This window comes from Filicampus tigris, chromosome 13 (assembly GCF_054856515.1).
Source record: "Filicampus tigris isolate MCC_2025a chromosome 13, RoL_Ftig_1.0, whole genome shotgun sequence".
NCBI classification, from domain to species: Eukaryota; Metazoa; Chordata; class Actinopteri; order Syngnathiformes; family Syngnathidae; genus Filicampus; species Filicampus tigris.
Window position 1 is genome coordinate 3,465,808 of NC_141229.1, and position 14,805 is coordinate 3,480,612.

Here is a 14,805-nt window from a genome sequence, read left to right on the forward strand (position 1 = left end):
GCCAAAAAAAAAAAACAACAACAAAAAACAACTCAAGAACATACACAGCAGCAACATGGCTCTACTCTTGCATTTATTTCACTTCCAGTGTCTCTTTTACAAAACAAATAAAATCCTCAAACAGGACGATTAGTCTTTTCAAAATAAAGCAGGAAGAAGAAAAAGGAAAACACACGCCAAAATAAAAACATTACAGTAGTTTTGTCTGCGAGTCCTCAGTGTGACAGCCAGAATGGAAAAACACACGCGCACACAGTGGGAAGACAGCTGGGCTCTTTATTGCTAAACCGTTAGCCTGTTGTGCATCTACAGCCGTTTTTAGTACAGTACACGACGACATGGTTGAGGTGTTGGTTAGCTCGTCTTCACTAGCCAAAATGAACAAAACAATTTCAAACAGGTTAGCGTGACGCGAATCCAACGCAGCTAAAACGATTTGTAGCCTACCCACAATGTATCCCACCGCACATCTGGGGTTTTTTTTTTGTTTGTTTGTTTGTTTGAAACGCCGCCCATCATGAAGACCAAAGAGTTGACTCATTCGTTTCCTTCGCGTGTTATTCAAAAACAACAGTGGCGGGGACGTTAGCGGGTTTTGTTTCTGACAATTTAGCAAAGTTCTTGTTCCTGTAGGTTACGTATAGGCAGAGTGCTTGATCCTGGCACGTGACTTTCCTGAGGTTCTTGTTTTCCCGACATTTTAGGATTACTTCGAATCGTGTCTTGACGGGTGACTTCACCAAAGTTCCTGTTTCTGACTGGTGACTGTACTGCTTATGTTCTTGCTTTTCACTGGAATGTTTTTGTTCCTGACAAGTGACTTTCCGAAAGTACTGGTTCCTGACAGCAAAATTGTCCTGACAGACTTTACCAATGTTGTTATTTCTGACAGGTGGCTTTAGCAATGCTAACGACTAATGACATTCCGAAACTTATTGTTGACTAGTGACTTTAGGTTAATTTTCCTGGTAGGTGAATTTAACAAAATTTCCTGTGCCTGACACTGTAGCCAAGTTCTTGTTCCTGCAGCTTACTTAAGCAGGGTTCATGTTCCTGACAGATAGGTTTACCAAAGTTTTGGTTTTCCACGTGTGAGTTTTGCAAAGTTTTTGTTAGGATGCTTTAGCAATGTTTTTGTTTCTCACAAGCGACTTCAGTTTACTCCTCACTGGTGACTTAAGCAAAGCTCTTGTTCCTGACCTGAGACTTATCTTTCCTAAAGTTCTTCTTCCTGACAGGTGACTTAAACAAAGGTCTTATTTCTGATTAGTGTGTCTCCTAAAGTTCTTGTTCCTGCAAGGTGACTTTACCAAGTATCGTTAGTGATAAGTGCCTTTCCTAAAGTTCTTGTTCCCGATAATTGCCTTTCCTGAAGTTCTTGCTCCCGATAAGTGCCTTCCCTAAAGTTCTTGTTCCTGATAAGAGACTTTCCTACATTTTTGTTCCCTGTAAGTGTCTTTTGTAAAATGATTGCTCCTGATGAGTGTCCTGGTAATTTTCTTGAATAAAAACTTGTTCCTGCTAAGTGTCTCCCCTAACCTAAAGTTCCTGTTCCTGACAGGCGACTATACCAATGTTCTTGATCCTCACATGTGACTTTGGTAAAGTCTTTGTTCCTGACAAGTGGCTTTCCCAAAGCTTTTCCTCTTCCCAGGTGATTTTAGCATGGTTCTTGGTCCTGACAGGTCACTTAACCAATGTTCCTGTTCCTGACACACCTAAACAATAAACTATAGTCACAGAATAATAACGAATCCCCTTTGTGGTGGTGGGATACGATTGTAGCAATATGTCAACTTGTGGCTGAAAACAAACCTGCACGTGGACACACACCACAGAATTTTCCCCCCGCCTCACCGAGACGTCCATCTTGGAACGGGACTCGCACACATGTACGCAAACATTTTTTTTTTTTTTCCTTGGACAGGCGTGTGCTGTTTCACACAGACGCTCTTTGTTGATTGACAGCTCAAAGTCTGATGCAGCACCTTTGAAGAGTGGAAGGATGAGAAAAAGGAGAGAGGGAGGGTGCGAAGGAGGTCGGAAGTGTGCGATTTGTTTCTTAAAGGGACGCGAACGTCATCTTTTGAATCGGCGGGAGGAGGAAGTGGAAGAGGAAGAAGAGAAGGAGGGGATCAAGTGGTCCATCCGCTGCCCGGGTGTGTTTGTTTCAAGTCATGAGGGCGGCGCAACGGGAAAAGGAAGGGAGGAGGCAAAGTGTGCAAAAAAGGAGGAAGACGGCAACAGCCAATCGGGAGAGCGAGGCTGGGCCAGGGGGGCGCGGCCATCACCAGTTCATCATGGAGTTCCTGTTGAGGGTCATGAAAAACACTTGGCTGCTGCCTCCCGAGCGCACTGATGCGAAGAACACCTGGCGAGAGACGGAAAAAGAGTCATGGCGTGTATGTAGTACCCGCCGACTTCAGCAACGTTCCTGTTCCTGCAGTTTACTGTAACAAAGTCATTGTTCCTGTGATGCAACTTGAGCAAAGTTCTTCACGACACATGACTTTAGCAAAGTTCTCGTTTCTGCGCAAAAAGTCGCCGTTCCTGAGCCACAACGGAATGCTTGTTCCGGACAAGTCACTTTTGTAGGGTTCTTGTTCCTGCACATTACTTTAGCAGTCATTGTTCCTGAGCGGCGACTATTAGCAGTTTTTGGTGTCTGCGGGTCAGCAAAGTTTCTTCTTCCCTGACTTCAGCAAAGACATTGTTCCAGACTTCCCGATTTAGTATCCTAAAGGAAGACATATAAAGGCTTCCCCCTAACAGTAACAGTTGCATTATTATTACCGGTGTGTGCATGCGTGTGTTCGCGTGTGCGTACTTTGTCGTTGCGCTCGCACAGAAATTTGAGTCTCTGGGCCCTCTTGTGCATGAAGACTCCGTCCAGGTGGCCCGTCTCCACCGAGCGGATCTCGATGGCTTTCTCGCCCCAGCCCATGATTTGATTGGAGTGGATGTAGGCTGCGGAATATAAATTCAACAAACGCTTCACTCAACCCGCCCAAAAAAATATCAGACATGTACGCATTTTACATTAAATGTGTAGGATTTTTTCTTTCTTCTTAATTTAGAATTTCTAGAAGAAAAAAAAAAAAAAAAAGGTTTTCCTTCAGTTTTTCCTCCTTAGTTTCTAACGTGGTGTTTAAAAAAAATACATTCTTTCCATATTTTTTGGAATTTCTTTTTGCATGTATTTGTTTGATTTTCAAATCTGTTCAATTTCCCTCATGGGATAAAGTTTTCTGGACAAGAAATATTTTCAGTATATTTCCTATATTTGAGAAAGCATTTGATTATAACAATGTACCCGTACGTCCACGACTAATATGTCAGAATTTTCGATTTTATCTTGAATGTTCACATCGAGCTATCGATAACGATGACGATATATTGTCCAGTCCTGCACCACACGCACGCACTTACCGACAGAGGTGGGCATCTCCCCCCACTGCAGCACGACGTCTTTGGTGATCCTGCCGTAGGTGTTGACGTAGACGCCCTCGTCCTCGTAGCACAGCAGCATCTCCATGCCGTCCGTCTTGGGCAACACCACGATGGCGTGCGGCGTCACCTGGCTCTGGATCTAACGTCCGCACGCACGCGCGCGCGCACACACACACACACACACACACATTTGAGGACGTTAAAACCTGTCAAATGTAATCGTAATCCCGATCCGATTAAAATATCCCAGTAGGGTATTTAAAGCCATATTTTTTGGTTTAATCCTCTGTAAGCGTGTTTGTTGACGCTAAGGCATAAGCGCAGTTAAAAGCTTCCTGTAATACATTTGGGTATGACATCAAAAAAGGGATTTGGGTTTTTATTCGCAGGTGTTTTCCCCATCTTTCTCGGCTTCACAATTATCTTTCGCCACTTGACGGCTCTTTGGCGTTCGTACCCATTTTGCTGTCCGATAATCCGTCTTCTCTTTGCTTCTCGATTCTTTGTTTTTAAATTCATTACAAGTATGATCTCGGGCAGGCATACAAGTCAAAAAGGGATTTCAAGTATTGTTTTACCATTTAAAAAAAAACAAACAAAACAAAACATTTCTATTCTAACAAAACACAAACACATTTAAAAAAAATAAACATCTGACAGGCATGAAAGTCAACATGTTTTTGTTTTGTAGATGTAAATGTACAAATTGGATTTTTAATACAATGTATTTTTTTTTTTTCCAATTAAAGTATTTTCTTCCTCCCCAATTAAAATATACAGCAGGCCTGAAACTGCCACACCTGTATAAATGCCAAAACCCAAATCTGGACATGAGCATAAATGATATGATAGAAATATGCATTAAAAAAAAAAAACATCGGATGAGTTAGTAGGATAGCCAGCAACACCAAAATAGACAGCAAAACGTGACAGTTTGAAACATCAAAGGACAAAATCAGTACGACACACACGAGTGGGTGACAGTACGGCGACAAAACTCATCTCAGCCCATCGCATACTTTATATTATTCATAACAAATGATAGTAATTAATACGGAAAATACTTCTAAAGAGGAGCAGACCACGGGTATGGAAAAGATGTATGGCGAGATGAGTTTCATCACATCCGTTATTCTTGACTGCTACTGTACGTTATGTCTACAAGTTGGCTGCACGTGGAAGCACAAAGCTGTGCTTCGACTAGGGCGCTTTTTGACTACGACTCGACACATCTACACAGCAACATCTATCGGCACGTCTACACAAGAGGTGGCTGGAGGAGGGTAGCGCGTCACCTTGGTCTCTTTGGCGCACTGAAAGACAAACAAAATTGGCAGGGAAGGAGCAGGAGAGAGAGGAGGTGGATGTGAATTGAGATTTGAGAGGCCCTGCTTCTAATATACACAACACACTTGGGGTAAAATTGCAGGCAGCCATGAAAGGCAAATGGGGATTTTATGTTTAAGGTTTGAATAATCATTGAAAATGTTTTTTTTTTTCTAAATGAAAGTGAAAAATGAAACAAACATGGTGTGAAACTCAACATGTGATTTTACGAATTATCTTTTTTTTTTTTAATGGTTAAGTAGTGTATTTTTATCCTAAATAAGTCATACAAATTGTATGCCATTTTTTTAACAGCGCAATTAAAGGGGATTTAACTTATTTCAAAAAAATAAATCAAACTTGAAAATCAAAATGGAATTGTAAATGTCTGAGGCAATATTAAGTAGCATTGTATTTATCATTAAAAAGTAATATTTTACGTATTTTTGTTGAATAAACAATTCCAATAACCCTCAACGTGAAAGACAAAATAGTATTTTAGATACTCATTTTTATATTCTTTTATCAAATAAAACATTTATATGAAATCTGACAATTTTAAGCAAAACAAAGTAATAAAAATTACATTTAGTTGAATTAATAAGCAAAAATTATAATAAACAGCGTGACATTCAAAATGGGATTTGATATGCTTTTTTAACGTGAAATATTTAATAACTATGTAGTTTTTTTTATTTAAAAAATAAACATTTAAATTAAAAATAACAGGCATTTTACAGTGTTTTAAATCCTAAGGAATATAGCAAATCTTTTATTACAGGAAAAAATGTAATGTAAAACTTCAAATGGAATTTTATGGGGGTTTCTAATATGAAAAAAAACTTGAAATGAATAAAAATGGAAATATCTAGCGGGCATGAAGCTCAGTGAGATTTAAAATCATTTTAAATTGTATTTTTTAAATCATTATACAAAATAAGCATGTCTCATTGTTTTTGTAAATACAGACAAAAACATATTTCATAATATAAAATAAACATCTGGGAGGCGTTAAACTTACACAATGGCTTGTTTTTTCCCCATAGACAGCTATATGATTTTCATATTGGTTACACCTCTAACTAGCCTAATACCCAAATTAGAATCTATGTCATTGTTTGAATCAAAGTAACGGGACACGCCAACCTGCCGGTCAAATGGATGTGTTCAAAATAAAACAAAATATATATATATATATTTTTTTAATATTAAGAGCCAATCCAACACCGCGTTAGCTCGCCGCATGCGACCAGTGACGGACTGACTACTCTTTAAGAGTGATTGCCTCGCGCTGGCCTATTGGCAAAGAGACGCCAAAACACGAAGCAGCAGGGGAGCTGACAGCCACTGCAGCTTTTTCTCTCGTAATGCGGCACACTTGGAGGTGGAGGGAGTTATTTCAACTCTTAAAGGGGGGGAACTTTCTTCGTAACAACATATTCTATATGCCTCCCGCAAGTCTACTTACGTGTGACGGGATGTAGATGTCGTACGGGTTGCCTGAGTCGACGTCGATGACGTGGAAGCCCACGCTGGAGCCGTAGATGACCTTTAGCCTCTGGCCTTCTTCCACGGTCAGGTCGACAAGCTGAGGACGGTGCTGCAGCTCGGCGAACGACTGCCAACGAAGAAAAAGGAGGCAAATTGAGCATTTTCCTAACACATAAGTGGAGATCCAACCCCTCTCATGTCTATTAAACACACTAACAAGCAAGCTGAGAGTTATGTTTGTATGGAATCCCGGGACATTTTAACAACACAAAGTGCCACGTGGGGGGAAAAAAAAAAAAAAAAAAAAAAAAAAAAAAAAATTGGCCCTTCAAGTCCCGGCATAATGACCGACAATAAAATACAGCTGCGTAGTAGGCCCAAGTGTTTGCATATATGACCTAAACAATCCTGGATATACTCAAGTACTTCCAAAAAGTAACCTAAATACTTGACATACAGTATTCCCTAAAAGTTATCGAAATGCATCTATGAAAATACGGCCTAAAAGTAATCTATTGAAATATGATCTAAAAATAATCCAAATACTCCTAGGTGTACTCAAATACTTCCTAAAACGTATCTGACTACTTCGAGATGTTTGGAAATACTCCTAAAGAGTAGCCTTAAATTAGGGCTGGACCGATAATTCAATGTCAATATGGATCGCGATTGACCATTGCGATCGATATCAATAGAAAATGCTTCAATCAAAAGTTCGATAGAAAAAAAATGAAAAAACAAACGCCATCGCGCCTCCGCCTCCAAACAACAAGTTAAAGCAACAAAGCCGAAGCCGCCAAACCGACGAATAAGAAGCATTTAAACCAACGAAGAAGTAGCTAACCCAATGGAGTATGCGTGATGTACTCAAATATGTCTTAGAAATTGCCTAAATACATTTAAATAAAAAAAATACTCCCAAAAAGTGACCTGAATACTCTTAGATATACTGAAATACTCACTGAAAGTTACCTACTGAAATAGTTCCTCAAAGTTACGATACACCTAAATACTCCTAGATGTAATCAAATACTTGGTAAGAGTTACCTAAAGACTCTCTACTCTGAATATTGGAAAATAAAAAAACTATTTAAATCATGATTCCAAATGCCAAGCACCTAAAAATTAAATATAAATTGTACCCGAAAAATGATATGAAAACACACAATTCTGAACGAGTCATTGCAAATGCATTGTACTTAAAAGTTAAATACAACTGAATTGTACTAAAGAGGTCCCGAAATGGATTTAAAAAAAACAAAGTTCAAGCTATTTTAACATTTAATTCCATGATTTTTTTGCCCGCACCACTAGGGGGAGCCCCCATGCCATTAGTGGTACAAACTAGCAGCACACTTTGGAGCGATGGCTGCGGCGTACCTTAAAGGCCATGAACTTGTGGTAGGGCTTGGGGGCCCAGGCGTAGATCTCCACCGAGTTCTTCAGCGCAATCACCAGGAACTTGATCCTCTCGTACTTCACTGGAACCACCACACGCGCAAGATAAGCATTCTCAAATCCCCATGTGCGGTGACGCTACGCCACGCTACGATAAGGTCCACGTTGCTCACGCTTACCGACTTTATAATGCACACATCCTTCCAACTCTCCGACGGTGATCCAGCCTTGCTTCTTCTCCACTTCCGGGTCGTTGTGCAGTATTCTGTTCCTCAGCCACGACAGGTAGTAAACGCGCAGCTTGTTCTTTTTCCCTGAGAGTAGTCACAAAGAGAGAGAGCGCGAGGTTTGAATGCACGAGTACAAAACGGAGCTCTACCTTTATTGGGCTTGATTTTTGTCAAACTAATTTACCTGGATGCGTTTGTGTTCAAATATACGTTAATTAAAAGCGTTATACAGTGCTGTCATGCGATTATATTTTTTAAACTAATTAATCGCAAAATTGTCCAGAATTGATCGCGATTAATCTCATTTTTCAACGGCAATTTTTTATGACGCTTGGAACCGATATTTGAGTAAAATCTTGGAATTGATGTGAAAAAAAAAAAAGTATATTTTGATTTCTTTTTTAGCTTTCTTTGATCCTTGAATAAGATTCTTTTCCTGCAAAATACAACAGTTGAATGACCAAAGATGTACAATATAGTATTTGAATTTGGCTTTGCAAAGTGTGTAAAATATTTGGGATTTCTCCAATGAGCCGTCGAGCAAATTTTTGAAGTAAAACTACGTAAAAGTCAGTCTTTGCGACAGTGACTCTCCTCTAAGTTTGGCTGCACAGTGAGCAGAGGTCAGCTGCAATAGGAATTAAATGAAACTGAGTTAACTGAGTTAATTTATTTTAGTGCGTGATAAAATTGAAATTAATCTCCATAGTTAATGCTTTAACTTTGACAGCCCTTTAATGCCACAACTATCAAAGCTATCTCCTAGCCCGTCAATTACGTTTTCCATTATGTGTTAGCATTAAGCTAGCGGAAGCATTCTTAAGGCTAAGTTATTTGGTTGTTTAAAATACACAAAGTGTAATTCTCTTTGTTTTGGTTAGTTGGGCATAAATCTAACAGTCAAATACTGAAAAATATTGAAAAATGGACAAAACTAAATACAAATGTACTATTAATAATCTCTTAAATTAAAAACTAACTCAACTAATATCAGACCTACCCGATATGGTAACGAGCACGTTGAGTCCCTCCAGCACATCCATCTGAAGAAAACGCCGCCTGGTGATCAGGTTGTAAACTTTTCCCTGGCCGCTTCGGTCGAGCAGCATGAGGCCGTTCTCCGTCCCCACCAGCAGATTCACACCTGAACACACGCATGCATATCGCTTGCACAAAAGTACCCAAATATTGGGCGGCAAGGGGCGGGGCTTAAGGTTCTAGACGTACCCCAGAGAGCGGCGCAAAGGATCTCCGAGTTGAAACGCTTCTTGTACTTGCGGATCTCGGGCGTGTCGCTGTGCGGTCGGATGTTGGTGGGGTTGACGTTGACCACCGAGATCTTCCTGGCTTCGTTGAGTCGGGCCTGCTCCTGCCTCAGCAGCTCATTGGCGAACATGGCTGCCACGGCAAAGATGACGTTGAGCAGTTAACGGCGGCGAAAAAAAAAAAACATCTTTTGGGATGATCGACGAAGAGACGCTCACCAGCTGCTGAGTTCTCGTTTTCATCGCATGGGGACGTTTGGTAGACGCGAGGGTCCACAAATGGGGTGAAGGACGCTTTGGAGCCGCCCAGCCCAAACTGCAAGATGGAACAGTAAATTATTGTTGTTGTTAGAATTTTATTCATAATTTATGTACGCATATTTTGAATGTGAATTCAAAACAAATTTAGAAATACAATTTTAGTAAAGTAGAAAAAAATGTCCAAGGACTGAATTCAACATGTATCTCAAGGCGCCTCTAGATTACTATTTCATTGCCTTGCATTAGTATTATTATGAATTATATTATATTATATTATATTATTTATGGAAACTGGAGTGCGACTGGATACGTTTCAAGGACCTCGGGCATGCCTCCCAGCTCCTGCAGTGCGCTGGGCGCGGCCACGGGCGAGCTGCTCCGCCGCACCAGGTCGGGCAGGTTGCCGTGGTTACCGTGATTCCCAAACCCGTTGCTCTCGGCGTGGCCGCCTCGCCTCTTCTCCTCGGCCTGGAGAAGACAAGGAAGGCGGTCGGTGGTTGACGAGGTGTTGGCGACGGCGCGTTACGGCGGCGGTCACCTCTCTCGTGACCAGCGTGCCGTCTTTGGAGTTGCTGTAGGGCTCTCCGAGGGAGTCCTCGCTCAGTCCTCCGTACGACTCGCTGCTGCTGCTTTGCACGGCTGGCCTGCAGCACAACACAACACACACACACACACATAAGCCCAAAATATTGACAAAGACCAAATGACAGTGATACATGTCGCGGCGTAGTCACTCGTGCACTTGTTGGCAGAAACACACATGCATGCACACACACGCACGCACGCACGCACGCGGGGTTGGACTTGGGCCCGCTCACATGATGCGAGGGATGTCGCTCACGGCCACGGTGCCGTCGTGTCCCACCGTCTCGCCGTCCTCGTCGCTGCTTTCCGACTCCTCGCTGGACGATGAGTAGTCGGTCACCTACATTGCCGGGAAAACATATATGAACTTGTATATACACGTATACATATACATATATATATATACGTATACATATATGTATGTATATATATATATACATATATGTATGTATGGAAATATACATACATATATGTATACATATACATATATATCCTGACAGCCCACCTTCACGGGAGGCCGGCTCCCCTCCTCGACCCTCAACTCTCGCAGTTCCTTAGCAAGGGCGCTGAGGTCCTGAAAAAGGAGACCAACAAAGACATTCAAGTTGATTCAACTTTTCCCACACTTCAAGTGAAGCAACACATAGGTTACCTCGCAAACATTTGGACCAAGGAGGCGCTCGTCAAAGCGTTTTTTTGGTTTTTTTAATTCTATCAATAGTGAAAGGACAACATGGGAAGGGTGGTAGTGGGAGCGTTCTTTTGACGGCTAAACCAGGCCATGCACGCCGGCGTGGGGTCCGGCTCACGTGCCTGCCACCTGACCGGTCACCATGACGACGGGTTGGAAGATATTCACAGATGGGCCGATGTGAGACATACACACACACAAACATCCTCTCTCTTGGCTGTGTGTATGTGTAACATCATGGGACTGGGGGGTTGTGGGGTCCCTCAGGACTGATGAAAAAGGGGGCTCACTAACCTCATCTATGGCTTTCTTATAGCTCTGAAGGATGGAGGGAGACAGACATAGAGGCAGAGAACAGGTTTCGCCATAGGAATTTCCTCCGCTTGAGCAAAATAGTTTGGAGTGTGTTTTGTGCGTTGGGACTCACCGCAGGCCTGCTGGGTCGGCTTGATTCGCGGCCCTCCCCCCGTTTCGATTTGGCCTCCTGATTGGCCCCCAGTGACGACGCTTCCTGTCTGCTCTGACCTGTTGGAGCGACAACATTTGCGCTTAAATTGAGCAGCGCTTGACGCGTACGTCCGTGGGGGAGAAAACTTTTAAAAAAGTAAAACATGAAAATATATTCATTTTATTGGGCAGTAACAGACTTTTAGTCTTGCTGTGACTTTTTTTTTTTTTTTGGGTCTGTCATAGCTCCAAGCTTCATTCTTGAAAATCTTAATCGCGGTATAACACAAATTGAATTGCTATCAAAAATTCGACTAAAAAGGATGCAGGGGAAGCTGTGCTGTCTCTTTTGTCTTTTCAGAAGGAGATCCATGCATATCTTAACATATCCCGGTAGCCTTTTGTTTGACATTTCCCTCTACGCTTCCATCTATCTTCTTCTTCTCTCATTTCCCCCATCTCCCGTTTCCTCCCTGGAGGCAGACTGACCGTAACAGGGCGCGTCGGACAGGTTGATCCGAGCAGAACTGAGAGATGGCCTCGGAAAACCGACTTGACATAAAAACAGTGCTCGGACAAATGTTTTGGGACACTTTTGGGCATTACAACTCCAGGAAGAGAAAACGTACCTCTCCTCTCGACCGAGCCTCCCTGGGACGAGGGCGAGGAGGAGGACGACGAGTTGGAGGAAGTTCTTTGTAGCATGGCGTCCAGAGAGAGCTCGGAACGGCGCAGATCTGGGTTACTACATTTATTTCGAAAAAAATTAAAAAATGTATCCAATAAGACACTGAGAGGGCGGCAAGAAAACAGTGTGCTGCAGCAAAGTGGAGACTCTGGAGTGTCCATAGCTTATGTACATCAACAGGCAATGCTAACAATAGCATCTGTACAACCAGCACATGTTTACATCCAAATTGAGTTTCAAATCTTATCCAAAAGGAGACTGAGGACAGCAACTAAAGTGGAGACCATGAGGTATGAAACTGCAAAAGTCAAAACTTAGACTGAGTAAGAGGCTAAGATGTGCAACCATCAGCGGTTTGTGTCCACATTGGGTGACAAACTTTAATCCGAGAGGAGACTAAGGGCAGAAAGCAAACTGGAGTTTGTGGAGTACACTAAAGGCAGCAAGCCAAACGGAGACTGTGGAGTACAAAACTACTGCGTCCATAGTTTAGGCATGTCAACAGGCTAAGGTGACATTACCATCTGTGTGACCAGCAGTGGTTTGAGTCCGCATAATCTGGCAAATTTTATCCCGACGGAGAACATGGGCTGTTGCAACAGAGTCGAGTTTGTGGAGTATAAAACACCAGTGTACAGATCTTAGGCACAGCAAGAGGCTAAGATAATGTTAGCGTCCATAGAAGATGACATTTTCTCCAACGGGATAGTGACAGCAGAAAGGAAACGGGCCGCTGCAGCAAAGTGGAGACTCGGGACTATAAAACTGTAGCATCCTGGACAAAGCCTAATGATGAAACTCACCTTGCTCGTATGAGCTGGGAGCCAGTTCGAGGTCCCAAAATGACACCTCCATTGGGGGAGTTCTTTCTGACCAAGGCTGGGGAGATGGAGGTGGTCCTCTGGGGGATCTGGAAAGACAAATAGGGTAATCCTCATTGTTAACTCACGGGAAGAATTACAACAAAACAATTCACGTGGGGGGGAAACTTTTCATTACGCGACAAGCAAGGTCTTACCGATTGGGATTCTCGGACCTTGGGCGGCAGGTCTTCCTCTCTCAGCCAGGCGGGCCTGTCCCGATCCCGGTCGGCAATGCGAAGTGGGGGTGTTTGGGTGTCGGAGGTCGGGTCTGAGTTCTGGCGGGGGATGTCGGGCCTGGGGGAGCCCACGCTCTCGCTCAGAGCCGATCCCGTCTGGTCCTGCAGGGACTGAGAACCCGACAGGGAGCTGGAGTGTGTCTTGACCGGAACCAGGTGGGCCATCTGAGGTATGGACGAAGAAATCGGGAATCAGACGAGTATACAGTAAGGCATAAAAAGACGGAGGACCAAGGAAGACTGTGAAAAAGGAACAATGCTGTCAGGAATAAGAACGCTGCTCAAGTCACCAGTCAGGAGCAAGAGCTTTGCTAAAGTAACCAGTCAGGAACAAGAACTTTGCTTAAGTCACCGGTAAGGAAAAAGGAACTTTGCTCAAGCCAGCTGTCAGGAACAATGATTGTTAAGATGTCAGGAAACAGGAACTTTGCTAAATTCACCTCCCGCCTTGCTAACATAACCTGCAAGAACAAGAACATTGCATAAGTCACTGTCAGGAACAAGAACTTTGCTCAAGTCACCAGTCAGGATGGAGCAGCAATGAATTCTACCCTCAGGAACAACTGAACAGCTTCATTAAGGTGTCAGGATCAAAAACCTTGCTAATGTAACCTATAGGAACAACAACTTTGGGTAAGTCACTTGTCAGGAACAAAAACTTTGCTGAAGTCCCAAGTCGGGAACAATAACTGTTCCAATCTTTCTTTCACATCGACATTAGGAAACAAATGTTACCCAAGAGGAGACTGAGGAGTGGATTAGGAAAAGGCAGACAATGAATACACAACATCAATGTAAATATTCTGTATAGTTCTGCTTGAAAAAAACGTTAAGAGGACAGAGGTAAGGTTAATTTTCAAGGCACACCCACACACACACCTGGGGTTCGACGGGACGGTGGGTGGGTGGAGTTCGGGCGGCCTGCATGCACCCGCTGCTGCTGAAGGACTCGGATCGGGGAGGGAGGGAAGGGTCGGGGATCCGGTTCGACACTTTGGGCTGCAGTGCCGGAGAGCTCTGTCTGTTCATCTTAGACCTCTCCTCCACCTGACACATACACACACACCAACATCACCCATAGCCCTAGGACCTGCATTTTATTTTCATTTTTTTGGTGGGGGAGGAATCTCATCCCCTGAAGAGTGGCATCAAATTTGGTAACCATCACAAGTAGACCTACAAAAAAAGTCTCACGAACCCATGCCCGAAAAGTCTACAATTTTGGTTCAAAATGGTAATTTTATTTAGGGTCATTTTCGCTATTTCTAGGGGTCAAAAACTAAATAAGCCAGCAAAGGCAGGTTTACTTAGCCATATGACATTTTTGTAGAGATGTCTACCATTGAGAAGTCTCAAGAAGGCACGCTTGGAAAGGTACAGAAAGTCAGCAATTCTGGTTCAAAGAGACCATTTTAGTCGTATATTTTTATCAATCAAAACAAATTTTGTTTGAATGTTTCCCAATTTGAACAACGTACACTAGACAGATTTACCATGCTAACATGCAAACCAGTTCTGTGATAGGTCATAAAGCCGAAAACTCAGTTTAGTCAAAGTCTCAGTTTAGTTCTACTCATTCACCCAGCAACAAGAATTCCAGTAGCCATATCTATCATCAGTGGACCCACAAAATGCCTCAAGAAACCATGTCGGCGAAAGACGCCATTTTGAGTCAAAGCGGCTATTTTGGGGACATGTTGACCATTTCCTTCATAAGCAACTGCAGATCACATCAAGATTTTGTGCGACTGCAACATTTGAAACCACTTATTCAACACAGACAAGTGCTGCAAACTGCGAGACAATTTGAGTTTTTGTTGTTGTGTGTGGGAGCAGATTGGTGGCAAAATTTGATGACCCGCCACGAATCACCA

General features: G+C 42.8%; 1 protein-coding gene across 9 annotated transcripts in view; it reads right to left on the reverse strand.

Annotated features, from left to right (window-relative positions):
- Nucleotides 1-56: 56 nt before the first annotated feature.
- tnika (TRAF2 and NCK interacting kinase a) overlaps nucleotides 57-14,805 on the reverse strand; it is a 60,185-nt gene continuing 45,436 nt past the window's right edge. For 4 of the 9 annotated variants that reach the window (XM_086049563.1, XM_086049564.1, XM_086049568.1 and 1 more), the window contains 20 exons: nucleotides 13,811-13,978; nucleotides 12,851-13,096; nucleotides 12,636-12,742; nucleotides 11,774-11,889; nucleotides 11,125-11,222; nucleotides 10,992-11,015; nucleotides 10,512-10,580; nucleotides 10,240-10,346; nucleotides 9,960-10,065; nucleotides 9,743-9,889; nucleotides 9,380-9,476; nucleotides 9,123-9,293; nucleotides 8,896-9,039; nucleotides 7,845-7,979; nucleotides 7,648-7,748; nucleotides 6,245-6,394; nucleotides 4,746-4,763; nucleotides 3,430-3,589; nucleotides 2,828-2,967; nucleotides 57-2,371 (listed from right to left, as the gene is read on the reverse strand). In XM_086049563.1, coding sequence (XP_085905689.1) covers nucleotides 2,288-2,371; nucleotides 2,828-2,967; nucleotides 3,430-3,589; nucleotides 4,746-4,763; nucleotides 6,245-6,394; nucleotides 7,648-7,748; nucleotides 7,845-7,979; nucleotides 8,896-9,039; nucleotides 9,123-9,293; nucleotides 9,380-9,476; nucleotides 9,743-9,889; nucleotides 9,960-10,065; nucleotides 10,240-10,346; nucleotides 10,512-10,580; nucleotides 10,992-11,015; nucleotides 11,125-11,222; nucleotides 11,774-11,889; nucleotides 12,636-12,742; nucleotides 12,851-13,096; nucleotides 13,811-13,978 — 2,388 coding nt within the window. In that variant the 3' untranslated portion in view covers nucleotides 57-2,287. The remainder of the gene's footprint in view (nucleotides 2,372-2,827; nucleotides 2,968-3,429; nucleotides 3,590-4,745; nucleotides 4,764-6,244; nucleotides 6,395-7,647; nucleotides 7,749-7,844; nucleotides 7,980-8,895; nucleotides 9,040-9,122; nucleotides 9,294-9,379; nucleotides 9,477-9,742; nucleotides 9,890-9,959; nucleotides 10,066-10,239; nucleotides 10,347-10,511; nucleotides 10,581-10,991; nucleotides 11,016-11,124; nucleotides 11,223-11,773; nucleotides 11,890-12,635; nucleotides 12,743-12,850; nucleotides 13,097-13,810; nucleotides 13,979-14,805) is intronic. The other 5 variants (XM_086049570.1, XM_086049572.1, XM_086049569.1 and 2 more) reach the window with 3 other exon arrangements.